Below are 20,086 nucleotides of genomic sequence, written 5' to 3' on the forward strand. Positions count from 1 at the left end.
GCGTGAACCACACATCTCTCTTTTCTCAATTGTTTTATTTTATTTTCAAACAAATCAGTCTAAAAGCAAAATGGATGGACAGACAGACAGATATTAGTATCATCAGTCGAGGCTCAGCCATTCAGCCCATATTGGCCAAACAATGACAGGCCTTCCTTGTGTTATAAATCTTTTGATTTTCTATGCATCCCTAATCTTGTGTAATGCGGTAAAAAAAAAAAAGACATAAAAGACTTGGGAAAACGGGATGTGGCCCCCGCTTAGACTATGCATACCCTGGCCTTTGTGTATTATAGACTTTTTGTTTTGTTTTTGTTTTTTGTTTGTTTTAAGCTATAATGACATGAAGAGGGGAAAAAACTAGAAAAACAAAGAAATTAAACAAATCCAAATGAATAAAATATCATTAGCTGGCAATCAGCAGGCATGATGGAGCACAGAGGAGAGGTTGGGGCCCCGCCCTGATGGCCTCCCAATGGCCCCCAAACCCGGAGCAGACAGCCCCAAAGGATGGAACCTAATGTTATAATTACTGATAATAATCATAGTTATATTAATAACAGTGCATAAAAGCCATAATGATAATAGATAATTGTAGTAATATTCAACAATAATAAAAAACAACATAATGAAATTGTAATTGGAATGGCATAAGTAGGAAGACACAGTTGTGATCAAAACCCACGAAGCAAATACTAGAGAGATGATTCATAACATAAATGATCCTTCAATATATGTGTGACATATTTTGACATTGAACAATATGATTAGAAGCAGTGTGTTGGACTGCAGTGAAAGCAGAAGCAGGGCTCCCTCAGTGGGGAAGCTGTTTCATACTCTGCTTGGGACATAAATTCAGGAAGCAGCTCTGCCATCAGTTTTCAATTCTGCTCTTTTTTTTTTTACTGCATGGCTGTTTGGTCCATCAGAAGATATGCAATGGCATGTCAGTGCTTGCAAATAAATTCAATGAAACAAGATAACTAATGAGTTAAAGGCCAAACACAACCACTGCGCATCCAGGATGTGAATGAATGTGTAAGGTGACTGCTAAGAGGGGAAAATATAACAAAATGTAAAGATTTTTTTGCCCACTAAGTATATTTTTATAGACATTTGATCTTTTAAAAGAAGGATTTGCCATCTAGACAAAAGTTTTGAGGTTGACAAGTTTTTATTTCCATGTGTCCGAGTGTCTTACATCGTTGTTTAGAAAGGTGACATGTATTCAAATCTTATACATATATATAGAAATCATTATACAGCATCTGTCTCTTGTAACATTTAGTAAAGCAGACATGTACCAAAATTAGAATACACAGATCAGAAAACTGAAAAAAAAGTTAGACTTTGATGACTAAAACTGTTATTTTCTACCTTACAGTAATGCTCCTTTTGTAAAACTCCTTAGACCTAAAGGGAGACCGAGCTCAGTGTGGCATCGACTTCCTGGCAGTCTGTAAAAACTGTCCCACAGGAAGACTCCATTACAATTTAATTAAATTTTGCAAGTGGGTGGGACACCCAAGGAAAACCTCTGCACTTCCCCATCCACTGCCATATGGCTACAAACCTCCCTATATAGTGGAGGGAGTCTCAGTGAAGGCTGTGCTTGGCTTCCACCTGCCAGAGGGCGCTCCCTGAGGACACATTATGCATGGCAGACAGCTGTCCTGCTTGGTTCATGCACCATGAGCCTGTCCATGCAGAAAGACATGTTCGGACAGAAGGACGAACTCGGGAATGGGCGAGATGTTAGTAGGAAGGGCGAAATTTAAAGTGAATGTAGATTGATGGAAATGAGCTAATTGGTGACAGGAAACTACAAATCCATGAAAGGATTAGGTTGTTATCACTGTGTTCAGTGAATATATTGGTTAAACTGTTTCCTCTGTGGAGGATCTTTAGCATGTTTGATGCAGCCTGTTGGGTATAGTGCATGTGAATTATGATGAAAGAAGCAAATTTAACAAAGTTCTGCTGCTTTAGGAATAGTTACATTATATTTGCAGGCATTTGCAGGTAACGACAAAATAAAACAAAACTATGAATAAACAGAAAACCATGAAACAGGTTATAAAACATAAAACTCCATAACAAAACTACAAAACGTGAGAGAATTTCCATTAGTGCAGACAGAGTATCTGCATAACTTAGAATGACATTAGGTAGTACTGTTATCAATTTATTGGTGTTTTATTTGAATAGCAATTTCATACATTCCTTAGCTGTATTGTTTATGTATGGAGATTTAGAGTTGATATGTTCACAGCATGGACTTTTTTTTGACATGTAAGGAATTTAACAGCATCTTAACTGGCTAAACTGGTGATCAAATTGTGGATGCTACAGAATCAGACAAGGATGATGATGATGATGATGATGATGATGATGATGATGATGATGATGATGATGATGATGATGATGATGATGATGATGATGATGATGATGGAGTGCATTCACACCAGCCCTGTTCAGTCCACTTTAATAGAAGTCAGTTCATTTGCATAGAAAGTCAAAGCAGAGGTTCAAATGTGTGATCAAACTCTGATGCAGACCATGAATGCAAACTCTGGTCTGCCTACAAACCTCTGTCTCGGTTCAGTTGAAGTGATCTCTGCCATTGTTTCAATGTATATGTGAATGCCAAGCGAACTGGAGAACACTCTAAAAGCAGGAAGCGGACTATAGAAAAGGGCATTCTGGGTAAATGCAATGAAAACAAGCGTGAGCGCCTTGTGCTAGCAAGAGAAGACAACATCCTGCAACAGCTAAAATCTCACTGCACTCCATTTCATAAAGAAGGAAGTTGCGCTCAATGTCTTCTTCAGAGGTTTTTGTGTCATTTCCTTCCGTGGTTCTTAGTGCAGCGCCACCACAGGCGAGGAGGGGAACAGGTTTTTCAAATTATTTGGTTGGTTTGATACAGTGCAGTGTGAAAGCGAACCACAGCAGCTGAAATTGTAACAATTGTTGCAATTTTGTCCCTAATCAAACCAAGACTACTGGACAGTCAGATGTGAAAACATGCTTAGATAATGAATCTACATGTCACTGAAATAGAGGCAGCGAGGTTGAAAGATGTGATAGTGACATAAGAGATGTTGCACCATGTTTAATGAAACGACAGATGGTAACAATCAGAATGTGTGTAAATATGACATTTAAGAGTTTTGATATTGGTGTTTGTAGCTTCCTTGTTACTCAATCCCATAATGCAAATGTTGTTGGCAACTTCTGGATTGAAATCTAAAACTGAAACATGCGCCAATTTGAAAATGAGTGTGAAGCTTTAGTGCTGAGTGGCATTTTAAAACATAGACCTTCTGAAAATAGAGCTTCAGTGAAAATAGAGCTTCCTTTGCATAATGGTGACAGTTTGAGTTCTCTGAGGCCCCCTATGGTTGCCCAGTTTTAATCCTGCTGTTTTTTAATGGCCCTATGTGTGTCGTCAATGTATTTAAATTTTTTTTATTTTTCATCGGGGATTTCTTTGCTTTTAATCTGATTAGCACATGACACATTTCACCGTCTGCATGAGTAATCTCCTTGCACATATTCAGTCCCACCTCCCCTTTCTAATCTGTCTGAGGACTTCAACTCTCTGAAATATTGCCACATGTTACCGTCACACCAGCCCCGCTAACAGAGACTTTTCTGCAAACTCCATCACGGCGTTTGAAGTTTCCTCGTCGTGACGAGGAAACTTCACTGACAACGTGACGGCAGCGTGAAATGGGATATTCAGTGTTTTCCTGGAGTGACACGGTGAATTGATTGGAGCTTTCTAATCACGTATGAAAAGGTCATGGAGGAGTGTGAGCATACACACACACACACACGCACACCCCCAGACCTCCCAGAGGGTGTGTGAGTGGCATCCTTCCTAAAGCTCCCGTTAAGCTCCTTAAAGTTTACTGTATGCCCTGCTGTTGTGAAGAACGTTAGGTGTGTGTGTGTGTTAGATGTCTGTGTATGAGGGTCATACGTTGACCTGTGCTCCCTGTGCTCCCTGTGCTCCCTGGGCATGTGTTTCAGCAGGGTTCTTGTTTACGTCATGCGAGCCTCCGTCAGCACCTCCGTCCGCCCCGCTGCTCTGTCCTCGGGCGGCGCAGTGCTGCAGCATAAACACAAATCCCTGGGCCCATGTGGGAGTCTGATCCCAGAAGAAATGCGCCGTCACCTGCTGTGAAAGGGGAAAATAACAATAGTGGAAAAACATGACAGGCTTGTCCACACAGGACTCACTTAACGGTACAATTTTAGGCTGAGTCCTTAACACTTCAAAGGTACCTGACAGAAGTGAGTTCAGTCCCTGCTCACTGCACCGACTGATAGATCTTTACATCCAACCATTTTTGTCTCTGGTTCATTGATCAGAGGTGATAGAGATCTCAGGAATAAAACACATTCTTTAACTTTTTCCACATTCTTGCACAGTACAAGCACAAGCAACCAGTGTGTTTTATTGATGGGTGAGATTGCACCATGTAAGAATGTAAAAAGGTTCAATTCTAATGTTTCTTTTTTTCTTTTAATAATAACGATTTGTAAGATGTAGCATGTTCTTTTTACTCAATAAAAATATTTTGTAGACGCAGCTTTTATTGCAGCAACACCTGCTAGTTTTGTGGGGTATGAGGTTCTATTGGGGTAGCCAGGAATTGCTTCTCAGCTGGACCTAGCCAAAAATATAACATATGTTTATGATCTGTTAACAAAATTACTTGCATTTTAATCAAAAACAATATCTCAACAAGAAAACAATTGTGCTGGCTGATTGTAATTGAGCCTGTCAGTGAATTACAATCAGCTGAAGACAGGCCATTACGACCTGGAAAGCATTGAAATTATTTGTTTGTGTCTAACAAAATTTTATCTCTGGAGCCTTTTTATTTCTTCTTAGTATTTTTAGATTATGTTCCTCATCTCTAGCTGGTATTAGTGCTTGCTTCTTCTGGGCCAACCAAGTGGCTGCACTGGGAGTCTCCCGTGTTCACGGCCGTTGAGGATTCATTTTCTCCCTGAGCTTTCAGCTCTACCTGTTGAAAGAATGATGCAAGCCCGGAGCCACCGCTTCAGCTGCATCACTTAGACATTGCATGGATGTTGCAATCCTGCTCCCGCTCCTCCCCTCCTCATCCTCCAGGGAAAAGATGTTACAGTCATCATAACATTCTGATTTCTCAAAGGCACACATCTTGTTTTTATCAGTTTTTTAAAGCTACTGTTTGGCATCAGCTTTGTTTGCTTTAATGCTCATGTGATCAGTTTGATTTCAGTGAGAAGCTGCTTTTTTCTGCTCTACTTTATAAAGGTTAGTCTGTGACTTATTTAACACACTGTGTGCTGATTAATATACTATACATACTATGTTATTTATTTTGATTAAAAATACAGTATATGTTTTAATACATAAAGTTGAAGAAATGTGCACTATTTGACTATATTCGTCCTTTTTCTTTCCAATGCTAAGGTCAGCTAACCCGCCTAGCAGAGCCGCTGCTCTGACCCATTCAGACAGGATTAAAAATAACCTGGGTGTTGTTGTTTTCCAGTCGTGTGGTGAAGCATTCCTGTTCTCTTTCCAGTGTCCTGCCCTGGCAACTTCAGTGTCAGTGCCACATTTGTGCTGCAAAGGGGGTAACGCAGGTTTGCCTTGTTGTACAGAAGACTTTGTTAAATTCACTTTAACAAAGTCATTTATTTGACTTTGGGGGCATGCTGTGGTGGCGCAGGGGCTTAGCACGCCCCACATTTGGAGGCCTTAGACCCGTGGACGTCGCGGGTTCGACTCCCGGTCCCAACGACCTTTGTGGCATGTTCTCCTTCAAAAAATGTCGCCGGCTCAGCTGGCTGCCTGCAGACGCAGTTCCTGTCGTGTGCTGTAACTGCGAAATAATTTCTCTGCTGGGATGAATAAAGTAAAAATTATTATTATAAGGCTGTTGTTTTACAAGCTTTAAATGTTATTGGGCCATCAAACTGAAAAAGAGACAAAGATAAAAAAGAGAGACAGTAGAAACACTTTGAAGTGGAAGGAAAGTGAGAAGAAGAATGATAAATGAATAATAATAAAAATGATCATTTGGCAGTTGGTGCAGTTGTTAGCACTGCTGCCTTGCAGCCCCTGAGTTTGAATCCTGGCCTGGAGTCTGGAGTTCTCCCCATGCATGGTTGGGTTCGCTCCTAGTATTCTAGCTTCCTCCTTAGGCTCAAGACATGACTGTTGAGTTAATTGAAGACATTGAGCAAGATGAAAACAAATAAGCAGCTTTGGTAGGGTACATATTTTCAGAACATTAGCTATTCCAAATATGTTTGTTTTGCATGCTTGTCCAGCCGTTAATTGAAGCAGTTGTTGTTTTCATTTGGTGTTAATTGCTAAATTTAACAACCTGAAAATCTGAACACCTACATAATCAAAATTTACTTTAAATTGCTGCCACCCCCGCGACCCGAATCCAGATAATGGATGGATGGATGGATGGATGGATGGATGGATGGATGGATGGATGGATGGATGGATGGATGGATGGATGGATGGATGGATGGATGGATGGATGTTACCTCTCTTTGAGACCAAAAATTAACACAAATCAAATATATTTTGCAGGTTATCATAACCTTCACACATATTTCACTTTAATATGTTCTTTCTCTGTCAATTTTTCTTTTCTACCTGAAAATGAAACTTTCCCCTTCAGTCTGTATGCATTTCGAAAAAAAATGAAATCTTATTTTAGAGCACAAGATTAATTTATTTCACCAGAATGTCTAAAATGCGTTCCAGTGAAGTAAATCACCAGCACACTCTGCACACACCTGAAGTGTGTTGAATTTGCAGAGGTTCCCCTAGTGTTGGTGTTGAAAAAATTTTAAAATTGCAGAAATCTGAAGGTTCATGAGAAGCCATTAAAATGTGGAAATAGTAGCGTGCAAGTCCCAGGGGCAGGTGCTGGGGCAATTCAAATGTGTCAAGTATCTCTGACGCAATTGGTATAGGTGAATTTATACTCAAAAAGAATAATTGCTGAAATCTTGTGTTTTAATTTTGTTTGTGTCTTGAGTTTAATCTGTCTTTACTGTCACTGTTACTGGTGTAGAACAAACACCTAAATAGTGACACCAGTAACAGTGACCTCCACCTCTCAGCACTTACAGTCTGCCACTTCAGGACTTACTGGAAGGCCAGAACCCAGGATGAATAGCTTTGTCACGGCGTGTTGTAAATATGTTATGCTATAATCACCATGTGGAGGTTCACAGAAAGACATTGGATGAGAGCGGCTTCGTCAGAGAGCGTCGTTTCTTCTCGTTTGTTCCTCCCAGACATTCAGAGTGTGTCTCCCTCATGTCCGTCACTGAAGATCAGAAGCTCAGTTTGTCATTGTCTGCCTTCCTGTAAGCCAGCTGTACTAATGGGTTGCCGGGGTGACCCGACCGCGCTCTTTCAACCACACAATTACTGTGTTTAGCTGTGTATTAATGCTGCTGACCTCTGCTTTCTAATGGGGGGAGACCTTTAAGGGCCACTCAAGACTCAAGTCCCTTGTGGGTGTCTCTTTCCCTTGTACTAATCTTTCCTTCTTTCTTTCTCTTGTTCTTTCTTTTCTTTTCTTGTTTTCCCTCTTTCTTTCTCTCTTGTGCGTGTACTGTCCCTGTTTCTCTTCCCACCCGAGGCTTTAAGAGTACAGAGCATGTGCATCCTGTCTGGTCCTGTAAAGGAAACAGTGGATCAGAAGATTCTTTAAGCCTGGGGCAAATACAGGAGAGCTGCACTCTGCAACACAATATAGAGAGACAAACCACTTTTTGAACACATCTTCTAAAGATGCTGCTGAAAAAGATTAGAAGTTCTGACTAGGGATGCGTCAGGTGGTGACCGGGACCAAACAATTTTATGCCTTATCTGTGACCAGATGGCTTTTTTTAAATCAGTGAATGCCTCATAATTAAGTGCTAGAACGCTTCCAAAACAACAACGCGTTGTGTTGTTGAAGTGCAGAGCAAGGAAAACTCAAAGTGTTAATCTGTAAGTGAGGTGTTTAAAGATGAAGTCAGATGAAACGCAAAAGGTGTGCAAGGCCTTAGCATGGCTGTCAACATGCTACATTTTAAACGACAGCTCAGCATACAACAGGAAGCTAAATGTTAGCCGGCAAAGTTGGACTGTTTCACACTTTTCAAGCCCAATGAATGTTTTGCCCATAAACCAGTTTTGTAACCTTGTCTGAGAAAATGTCTGAGAAGTTCTGTGATAATTGCTAAGAACCTTAAAGATATCCACTCCTATTGTTTTTTCTATTTTTTGAAATAATAATGAGACCTTGTTTACCTTCGGTGAGCCTGGCCTCTCTCACACACTGTGTGACGTCGTCTCTAGCCCTAATATGAATAATTAATGATTGATCAGAAAAACTCCTGTACAATTGCAGTGCGGATTCACTCCTATTGGCTGGTGTGTTTGCAAAGTCATTTACTCTGATTGGCTGTAAGCCCAAGACGGCGATAAAGAAGACATTGAAGGTTAGCTTCTGTGCAGAAGCTAACTAGTTCATTGGCAGCTTTTGGTGAACATTTTTTGTGCAGACAGTCAAAAACTTTCTTAAAGATGTTCTGTTGAATCTAAATCTTCCGCAATAAATTTCAGTGGATTAAAAAGTGGACTTTGTAATTGTCAAGTTTCTTCAGATTCCTTTAGCTCAAACTTGAAAAGATTTGCTTGAAAACACTTTGCCTTCTTGCCTTCCTCCTAGTTTTAAACATACTCAGATTGATTACATTCAGACTATTTAGATCAATTTATCCACTACTGGACAGATACTTCTTTTTTCCTTTCTTCTTCTACTTGATGACAAAAACAATATGTTTGTTTTTCATGCTTGAGAGAGCTATTGACTGATTTGATATAAATATTCATGGGCTCTTTCCATAGAGCCTGTGGGGCTCAGCAGAGGGGATGGCTTTACTGGGAGGAAGAGAAGCAGGACAGTTCCTGTGTTGAGCTCATAGAAATGAATCACGTTACAGGAAACAAAAACAGGCCTGTGCTGCACTGGATGATGTAACTCATGTGACATGTGTGATCGTTGGTTACATTTTTATATTCTATCCAAGTTGGTAGCATGAAATGTGATGGGCAGAAAGCTGATAACAAGAACTCAGACTATAATGATCAAACGGCCGCGCTTCCACCACAGATTTCTGTCTGACAGTATGTAGATTTGTCTTTTTGTTTTTGTGATTGATCAAATTATTTCATAATTTTGAAGCAGAAGGAAAATTATGGCTTATTTTCATAAATCAAAATGTAGAAAGTGTTTTGCTCACTCTACTTTGACAAGGCCATTCTAACACATAAATATGTTCTTGGTACAGCGCCACCACAGGTGAGGAGGAGAACAGGCTTTTCAAAGGGTTTGGTTCGTTTGGCACAATGAATTGTGAAAGTGAATAAAGTGAAAGTGAAAATTGAACAACTATTCCAATTTGTTCAATTGCATTAGTATTTATTAATGCATGCTTTTTGAGAAGAAATGAAAAACACCAGGTGAAAACACCTGAAATGCTCACAAAGTGTTTTAAATATAGTCTTCAGCTTCTGTTAAATAACTACCAATGGATATTAATGTACAGCAGCAAAACTTTTCTCTTTGGTGGTTTGAGGCAACAGTCTACCATGCATGAGCCACTTATTGGGAACATTATTACCTACTATTCATCCTGAGCTGCTTTTACTTTGAGTGCTCCTGTCAGGCTAAAGTACTTAAGACTCCCTTTAAGGATTATTGTAATTTATGTTCATGTAAGACCTAAATTGAAAAAAAAACTATCTCTATAAAATAAAAAAAGAGGAAAGTTGAGGTTCTCAATCTATGTCAAACAAAAGAATGATGCCTAGATTTCTTTTCTAGGAAAATATCATTTCTAGGTTTTTTTTTTCCCTTTTTATTTTTCTTTCAGTTTTTAGTTAGGTTTTTACTGGGGTGTGGGGGGGTTGTGTGTTTGTTTTTTTTTCTACCAAAGTATTTTATAAACATTCAATTTTGTGCCACCTTGTGAAAAATAGAGCATATACTGTATGTGCTTAACAGAAAAGACTCGGATCATTTATGTGAAAAGCATGACAATTAGCGCGTTGATCAAAGATATGATTATTTTTGACCGACTCTTTTTTTCTTTAAAAATACCTAAGAAAACAAAACAATTGTTCATCTAGAACGGAGAAGCTTGAAGTTTGTCCTTCATGGGTAAGCTGAGGAAGCGTTATTGTCAGGTCTAAATACCTATTAAACAAACACAGGAAAGACAAGAGAGTTAGATTCTTTGTTTCTCGCGAGGAGAGCAGACAGAGATGTGCTTTCAGTTACAAATCTCCAACCTGCTCTGAAACACATCTGTCTGTTCCTCTCTTTTATTGCTCTTAGGAACTCTCTCACACTGAGCACTGCAACTCTAAAGGGTGGGGTCAAAGCATTTTAGTTGCAGTGCTAAAAGACAATCACTAAACTAAACACATGTTATCTACAATCTAAATCCTCCTTGCTCCAGGCACGGCGTCGAATAGGACACGTTGTATAGCTTCAAAGCAACGGCTTTGTAGCACAGAGCAGAGTTTATTGCAGGACTGTAAAACTCTGCTGGGAGCAACTAACACCTCTGTCTGGTAGGAAGTCCTGCAGGGCAACAGCTGCTGAGAGTAGCTGTCACCTCTATTTCCCAGGGAAGTCTCAGGAAGGAATCAAAGTTATTTAACACACAGAAACATTATCTAAATGTAACTACAAGGCTACATGATACAACAAATATTTGATAATACTAATAATACAATTTATCCAACATTTATCAAATGTTCCTGTGAGATTATTGAATTTCCTGGCGTTAGATCTACACCCACCATTGGTTAAAACATTTCTCTGTGGGACGGGAAGGTCCTTTAAGAGGTCAATATGTCGATAAAAGTTATGCACACAGTTGAGAATCTGCCTGAAACAGACATTAGCATTTATTAATCCGTGTGGATTAAAGACAGGGGTTTCTTTAATAAAGCTTGAGAAAGTTAAATACAGTTTACAAGGATCTGTACAAGGGTTTTACAAAACAATGGCAATATTTTATTTTATTTTTTTCAAAGTTAGAGGTTTTGTTCAACTGATGTTGCGGGTCATTGAGATTTTTTGCTCAGTGACAACCAGTTGAAGTTGAAGCTAACAAGCTAATGTTAGCATTCAGCTTGTAAACATCTATTCATTTAGCTGGCTGAAGCTCACGTAGCTTTATCTTGAGTCTCTAAAAAAATCTCTGACTTGACAAATACGGTGGCAGTTTTTAGGACACCCATGTTTTTCTCCAGGTGTAGATGTTTTCACCCAGTGAACTTTGCTCCGATGCTAGGTTACCGATAGCATGTTTCCCCTCTTTTTTAAAAATCTGACTTGTTGATAATTCAGCTCCTTAAATATTTGTGGTTAAATTTAAGTACAGAAAGAACTTGTAGAAAAAGTTTCAAAGCTAGCCCTTTGTTTTGAACGTCATTAAAATGAAATTCTGGCGTTTCAGCTGCTTTCTGTGTAACTCTAAAGGCTGTGTTGAGTCAAAGATTAACACAGCAAAATTGTTATTCATCAATCTAAATGTATTTCCATCGTCTGACTTGTTCATGTTTTCTCTGTCCTCTTCACATTTAAATTTTCTGAAACATAGACATGGATAACATCATCAGTGTCCATCCACAGGTGCTCCAGCTTGATGAAGACGTTCCCGTTTCCAGTCTGGCATAAAGGCTGTTCTGGTTTGAGTTTACTGCCTCCCCATCTCTGTCTCCATGCTCCATCTGTGCATTATCACCAATCTGTCTGGGTTTGATCTTAGCTGTGCAAAGAGAAGGGCATGTTTGACTTGCACATCTTGTTCTCTTCCTGAATATTCATTTAGGCCTGTCCTTTGAAGTCCTTGTGTGAGCGGAGCAGCTTTATTCATTGTGACTCCTGCAAAGTGATCTTTAACCCAGAGGGGAAGCACGAAGTGGGGCTGGCGGGGGCCTGCGTTTTGTGGAATGTTACCTTTCTTTTCTTTTGATGGATCAAAAGGGGATGTATTAAAGGATGCTGTTGCTTATTTATTCATCTTAAACATCCACTATTCATCCAAAAAGAGGGCAGCTGTGTTGCCATGGCGGTGACTGTAAAAACCCAAACAACCCGATTCCTTTTCACGGTTTGTCTCGGTGATGTCCTGTTTTCCCTACGCAGCGCTGGGTAAACTGAACAGTCAATGCCCCGGATGATTTTCTTGACTCCTGCCTTGCGAGGAGTCTCATTATCCTTTCTGTCTCTGCGGCGTTCTGCGGCTCACGTTGTGCCGCATGGCCAGAAGAGTTTTATACTCAGAACAAGAGCAGGTGCAGCTGTGGTTCAGATGCACTAGAGAGGAAACAAACACACAACATGCCTTATCCTGTCTCCAAGTGTCTCGGGTCCCTGCGGCTCTCCGCTGTGGCCGTCAGGATGAACGACAGACACACCCAGAGCCGGAGCTCCAAACCATGATTACGACTACCAGGAGGAGGAACGGATCCTGCTGGGAGAAAAGGCTGATGGCTGTTTTCAAGTCACTTCACTATCGTTAATAAGTGAGATACAGCTGCATCTCCAGAAATTACAACATTGTCAAAAACTTTCTTCATTTCAGTTTTTATGTTCAAAAACTGAAACCCAGCAAGGCCACGTGGTGAAGTGTCTTGCCCAAGGACACAACGGACACAACCACTGAGAAATGGAGCAGGGCTTTGAACCAGCAACCCACCAATTACAGGATGGACTCCTGCTATATTTATGTTAATTCTTATACTTACAGCTAATAAAAAAGGTGATTTTTAAGGGGAACTATTTAGCAAAGTTCACTTTTTGCACATTTTTGTCCTTTCATTTGCGTCCAAATCCAAGTGCTAAAAAAACCCTAGTAGAGCTCCGCTCAATTCATTATTAGCAAACTAGCATGTTTGGTCTGGTGGTTTTACTGCTGTATACACTGTAAAATAACTGCTGGAAAAACACAAGGGTTTGTTGTTGACTCACCATCCAGAAACAACTTGCTGCATTCTTAATTGTTGTGGAGGAGGCGCCACTTCTGCTTTTCAAAGATGCATGGTTGTACAATTTTGCATCTGTCTGCAGCCACTTAGATGTGTATAAAATGTGTTAACTTTGAGTTGGGGGCTGTGACCAGCAGCAGCTTATAAAAGCTTATTACATAAAAGTAACAGAGGTCCAGTGTTCCTATCCAATGCAGAAAATGTATTATGCCGATTACAGCATAATACAGTAGTACTATATATGAGCGGGTGTGAATTGTTGCTAGTTATTAATATTTCCATGTTTTTTCCTAAAACAAAATTTACTATAGCTTCATATTTTAAAATACTTGAATATTGTTCATATTCATAAAAATCTCAGCATATTAATACAACTCACCTGATGATGCCTTGTGAGCTTTACATAAAGTACAGTTATTGCAAAGCATTCAGTTAAAACTAAAAAAATCTTTGGGCCTCCCCCCCCCAGAAATGGAGCCCTGGGCTATTACCGCAGTAAACAATTCCTAAAGTCTGAGCCAGAATGAGATTAAAAGAAAAAGCCTTTTTGATACAAAAATAGAATGTGGAAAGTATGTCTATGTCCTATTCAGTGTGTTTACCTTTAGTTCCTGGTTTTCATCTGTTTTGTTGAAGAAATGTGCCAAAATCAGAACCTGTTTGTAAATAGGCAGCTTCAGTAGCCAATACTTCCTGTGAATGATGGTCCTTGTGGACGATGTCGACAAGCCAGTAGTTTTCACTGTTACTGTTCAGGTTACAGTAAGGCTGTAAACAGAACATTTCTCCATTGAAATGAGTTTTTCCTGGTCTTCTTCTAATTCACAGCAACATAACCAGGACTTTTTTTTTTATCAATGGTTGATTATAGTGCACACTTAACTATTAATTGCAACATAATCATCAAAATAAACAGAAAAAAAGTGGCAGAAACATCAACCACCATATTTAGTGTCTCCATATAATAGATTAGCGATTAAAAAGCCAAACAATAATCCATAAATCAGCTCAGAAAGCTGCAGAATTGAAGGCTGTAAATGGATAATGTGAACAAGTTGCTCATGAGTCAGTCTCAGGACCCGTCTCCTCCCCACGTTGGCGACTCTCTGATCTGCCACCTCCAGCTCAGTCGGTGCAGCTGCTGGTAGTGAAGTGGAGGCGAGCCTCATGAAGGGGTGACTAACGCGGTGAATTCCTGTGTTCACATATGGAGCACGCATGATGCCCGTTTCTAGAAATTGTGGGACTCCAGGTTGTAAAACGAGGTTAGATCTAATTTGAGATGCCATGGCAACCCTCTGCTCTGCAATCAATTCTTAATACCAGTTTTGATTTGCCTCTGAACGTTTTCCGCCCAGCCGATGTCAACGGTTAAATCATAAACCAGCTGCCAGGGAGAGTGACCGCGATGTGTCTTGTATTTGAATTTTAACACATTTTTCATCCTCTTTGTCCATCTGCTGTCCATTTGTCTCCATAGAAAAACCAACTCAAACAAAATTAGATTATTGACCAGGTTAATGGAGGCTTTAGTGTAGCTCGCACTCATTAATCATTATTGCATAGTAGTTACGGAATATTATCCTTTTATTAAATTCTCTGTCAGTGCATAAGCTGTACAGTACTTTCATTTATTCTCTTTGTTTTAAAGTGCCTCATTATCTCAAATCAGAAGCGTAATAAAGCAGAAAACTGCATAAACTCAAGTCCTCTGTCTTGATCTGGCTTCTCCAGTATGCAAAGATGTTAATTAAAATAAATAGCTTCACACCTTTGCACAGCATTTATAATGTTGAAACGCCTCTCACATCTGGTAAAGTGGGAGCCTGCAGGCTAAAATGCAGCCATGGATCACAAAGGCTTTGAAGTGTTAGTTGTCACTCATGTTCTACTACTTATAGCTTTTTATTATTTTATTGCATGAATTCATACAGTGAGAGAATACAGGAGATGAAATAGAGGTTAAAAAATTTAGCTGGGGAAATAGTTTCTTCTGCCTGAATCTGCCATCTTATAATGATGTTATTTTTTAGACAAATATACATTTTAGTGTTTAAAATATTAACATTTGCACATCACTTCATATTTTTGTCTGATGACATTAAGTATACAAATGATTAGACTATCATCAGTTACTCATGAATGAAAGGTCCAATATGGAACTTTTATTATAAGAATTTTTTTTTCCATATTTGCTGAAATTGTTATTATATCGTTACAGTTTAATATGAGACAGATGATCTGTGAAAAAATGGATATTCTCCACCCCGTTCCTGAGCTGCTTTTGCTGTCTGAAGAAACATACTGCTCCCAACCAAATACAACCAATCAGGGCCAGGAGGAGGGGCTTAGCGCTGTCAGTCAGTTCATGAATGCGCTGCTAAATGTGCTAATGATGAAGAAACAACTTTTGTTTTAGGAAAACCATTTATACACCATCATCCGAGGCCATGCTAATTAGCCTTAGCATTCACAACCCTCACACAAGTCTGATGGACATTGCTAAGACCCTCCTCCTGGTTCTGATTGGTTGTTTCCAGTTGGCACTGGGAGAAGGCAGAGGAGCTTGATTTTTTTATTACTGATTATCTGTCTCTTCAACAAATATGTAAGAGAATCTGTTTTATTTTGTAAAGTTACATAGTACAGCTTTAAGTCTTACTTGAATTATCTCATATATTCCTAAAATAAACTTACTTGAGTAAAAATATTTTCAAGTAGTGTTACTTTTACTTGTGTACGTTTTATATTTAGCCTACCCTCCTTTTCATACAGCAACAGTTTTCAGTCAGAAGCCTCTTCAGATTGGTTGGAAGACTGAACTTCCCCTCACTACCAGAGACATTTTAATAGGAGTTAAAACTGTCACATTTCTTTTTTTTGAGAAATAAAAGTGTTTTTTCATTGAATTGAATTGTTTGAAACCTGTCACAAAAAATGATATTTATAGATTTCAACATGCAGGAAAAATCTCGCTTTTTCCAAGAGTTGATCATTTTGCTGCTTTTACTTTAACACTCAACATAATTATTTTCTGAGTGTTAAACCTATTTTTCTGCATGTCTGATTTTCATAGCACATTTCTTGACAGTATTACATTCATACTTACAGACGGAGGATCTTAGAAATAGACTTCATCTATCATGTAATCCTGTCCACAAACATCAAGCCTCAAAGCTTGCATGCATGTTTGCAATTAATATCAACCTTTTCTGTAGCATATCAGGACTGTAATTTATAAAATTACGAAAAAAGAAAATAGTAAATGACTTCCCAGCAGGCGTTCATGCACAATAGCTTGTTATTGTTAGCGATTATTTACCTGCCCATATTTTCGCCTTAAGAAAAATTATACATTGAGGATTTTTTTCTCTTTTTTTATAAACTTTCAATAATTAGTTTCACAGATAAGAGATAAACGAATATTAATATATACAGTCAGAACAGGAAAAAAACAAACCACAAATTTTACTGTTTCATGAAAACAAACAGCCAAGTTCCAAAAAAAGAAAGAAAGCTGTCTTAGGTCAGTTAGAATTACCAAAATTATTAGTATTTACTAAATGCCACAATAATGAAAGAGAAAGTCAGAGATTTATTTATTTTCCTTCATTGTTTAAAGAAATAGTAATTATTCTGTATGTTAAAAAGAATTGACGGCTTGTTTTGAAGGCTTTAATAAATACATCCTGAATATATTCTTTTTCTCATTGTTTTTTGTCATTTGGTAAATAGAAATAATTTTGATGATTCTGACTGTCCTAAGACACAAGAAATTTAGTCTAGTTTGTGCTTTTTCTGCATATGTAAACTTCTGGTTCAGCTACATACAGTCATTGTACGTATATCAACATTATGCTCTAAGTTGCAAATCCTTGTAGATTTAAAAGAAAATGTTTCTATAGCTTCTGAAATAAACGCACCAAGTATGGATCGTAAACGTGATATTTTAAAAGTGTGAATCATTAATAGTGATGAGCTGGTTGTAAAACTGTAATCCACCCAAACAGCAGACATTTCTTACTACTAATACAAACTATTGCAGAATATGAATAAATGGAGAAAGTCAAAGTAAACCCAGTTTTTTTTTTTTTTTTTTTTACATCTCCTGTGTTTAATTTTCAGGTGTTCTATGTGTTTTATTTTTCATTTTCGCTACCAGCAGACTTTCTAAAGCATTTTCTCCACTCCAGGAATAGTTTAGCAGTTCTTTTTAAGGACCTCTGAGACGCTTCCTCTGTATTTAAGTGAACAAATGTTCTTTTCTGCGCCCACAGATCTGATCTTCTCCTGGATCTTCAATGAATACCCAACATTTGTGAAGCAGGACAACCGGCGCTTCGTCTCACAGGAGACGGGGAACCTGTACATCGCCAAAATGGAGCCTTCGGATGTTGGAAACTACACCTGTGTGGTGACCAACACAGTCACAAAGACCCGTGTCCAGGGCCCGCCCACTCCGCTGGTGCTTCGCAGCGTCGGTAAGCACTGCTGGTTATTAGCTCTGTATGCTGATGGATTAGCAGAGGAATAGTAAAAAGGACATGGAGTGGATGGAACGCTTAAAAGCTTCATGTACATCTGGCTGCATGTTGCACTGTTCTGTCAGAAGGTCTGCAAATTAGCGCCTTTCATGCTCTTTTATGTTGTAGACTGAGTCTGTACTGTTGATCCATTCAAAGCTAAAAGATGAAAAAAATGTTTCATCTATAAACACAGGACAGCAATAAAGTATTTGCCTGCTTACAGATTTCTTCTGGCCTTACTTTGTGTCATACTTGTTTCCTTCCGAAAGCCTTGGAACTCTTTCATTTACCAATAAATTTTAGGTGAAAATCTAGTGACTTCTAGCAGAAAAATAAAAACTGGTTGTCATTGGTGGCCTGGCTATTGCTTTCCTGTGCAATTCTGCTCGATTCTCATCTCCTCTCAGTGTTCCATGTGGAATTTCTCCCATTGACCTTGATCTCTCCAGTAGAATTTCAACAGGGCCAATCAGTGTAGAGAAGGAGACGTTGGAAACAATGACATTGATTTTCTGAGCTGTTTCAGAATTATGGTCTACCAGTAGTTTAGCACTGGCAGTGTGAACACAGCTTGTCAGTGCTAGTTGGACTCGCTTCCAAATATTGAGCAACTGAAGTCAGAGCAGGAAGAATGTGTGAGACATATTATTGCTGGCAAAGATGTTGTGGGGCTCGGCACTTGTCAGTGGGGGAGTCATGTTTACAGTGCGTTCTATTTCCACTACGCTTCACAGCGTAATTACTTTCACAATGAAGCTAACGTTCACATCCAAACGTTAGCAACTGGGTAAAAATCGATTTTATATACAGTACAGACCAAAAGTTTGGACACACTTTCTAATTGAATTCAATGAGAAGGTGTGTCCAAACTTTTGGTCTGTACTGTATATTAATATATATAGTGGGATAAAATTGATCAAAGGGGGAAGATATGCATCAAAGGTAACGAGATCAGGAGTCGCACCCGACTCGACCATGACCTCTGCATGCTTTACCCACTACGCCACGTGACAACCTCAGATCCAGTTGTTTAAAACCTCAGCAGAGTCTTCGCCTCTAGGAAGCAATCGTTCCTCAGTAGCCAAGGGTCCAGACCTTCTGTACGAAGCAAAGCGTACAACAAGAGGTTGGTTTCACCAGGCTACATCATTGGAGGAAATCAGCACAGAAATGAGTCGGCGGACACAAATATGAGATATATAAGAGACAGTCCAGGGCATTTGGTGCTATAGGACTGCAGTTCCCAAAGTTCAGGTCGGGACTCTACTTGGTGTCACAAACCAGTAAGTCTGGGGTCTTAAAAGCCTCATCAGAAATTAACTTACATCCCAAAAATTAAGATGAGACACTATATGTATAGAAATGTTGTAAAATATATATTAAAAAAAAAACAAGTCTTGAAAAATAATTCAAAGGAACATTTTGATCATTATATAGGCTGTTAATACTGATTGTGTTGTCATTGTATCACTTCTTACCTGACTCTGCAAAAATGTTTGTATGCTCAACCAAGGGTCAGAGTTACGTTTTAATTTTGTGGGTCAGAAGTTGGAAAGTTTGGGAACAACTAATCTAGAAACTGAACCAAGAGGATCAAACATGTTACTCTGACTGCAACCTGCGTAACATCACAAGCTAAAGCACCAATAACTGTGCTACTGGGAATTTTATTTAAAAAAAATAAAATAATAATTTTCAAAATGAATGTTGTATGCTTCTATATTTTACATTAATAGACTTTGCTGCGATAGCAAAATGTATAATTTTTTGTGTGCATCTTTCCCAGGAGTATCAATAGGTGTGGAGGGTGGTGTGTTTTTTTCCATCCTAAGACTCTTCCTTCTACTACTTTTTTTTCTTCACCTTTATTTTCCTCCAGCAGATGGATCAGCAGATAAATGTCAGCCCTCTCCACCAAAATGGGAGCAGTGGGGTTTGGCTATGCGGGTGAGAGGGTGGGCACATTAAACAGGTGTTCCTTACAAAAGGTTATAGTATGAGACAATTACGTTCTCCCTTGCAGCTGTCTGCTTTAACATGGCTGATGGGACTGTGGTTACATTCCGCTGTGAGACAGTTGTGATAAGGATCTGAATTAGCTTTCACAGTCACTCAGGGAGCCGTCCTGATAACACACGCCTCACCAAACCCACAAGATGAAATTGGGGCTGTTTCCTCCATCTCTGGAGCTATTTGTGCAACACTGGCCTGCACATTACAGCGATGGAGAAAGAAGCTATTGAGGAGTAATCTGGAGCACTCAGCTGACAATCAGCAGAGTTTTGGAGAAATAGCCCAGCACACAATTACAAACATTAATATAATTTAGCTGAGCATCACTTAAGGGGAAGAATTCAGGTTTTCTATTTCAAGTTTCCAAACTTTTTAGACTTTGCTTTGTGGAGTCCAAAATAGCACCAATAACATTTTGAAAAAAAAAAAAAAAAAGAATAACCACAGACAT

At 39.0% G+C, this 20,086-nt stretch overlaps 1 protein-coding gene across 3 annotated transcripts in view; it reads left to right on the top strand.

Annotated features, from left to right (window-relative positions):
• The window catches only part of LOC102224592 (contactin-4), a 228,829-nt gene that overhangs the window by 126,367 nt on the left and 82,376 nt on the right, over positions 1-20,086 (top strand). For all 3 annotated transcript variants that reach the window (XM_023325061.1, XM_023325063.1, XM_023325062.1), the window contains exon 6: positions 17,374-17,577. In XM_023325061.1, coding sequence (XP_023180829.1) covers positions 17,374-17,577 — 204 coding nt within the window. The remainder of the gene's footprint in view (positions 1-17,373; positions 17,578-20,086) is intronic.

This window comes from Xiphophorus maculatus, chromosome 20 (assembly GCF_002775205.1).
Source record: "Xiphophorus maculatus strain JP 163 A chromosome 20, X_maculatus-5.0-male, whole genome shotgun sequence".
NCBI classification, from domain to species: Eukaryota; Metazoa; Chordata; class Actinopteri; order Cyprinodontiformes; family Poeciliidae; genus Xiphophorus; species Xiphophorus maculatus.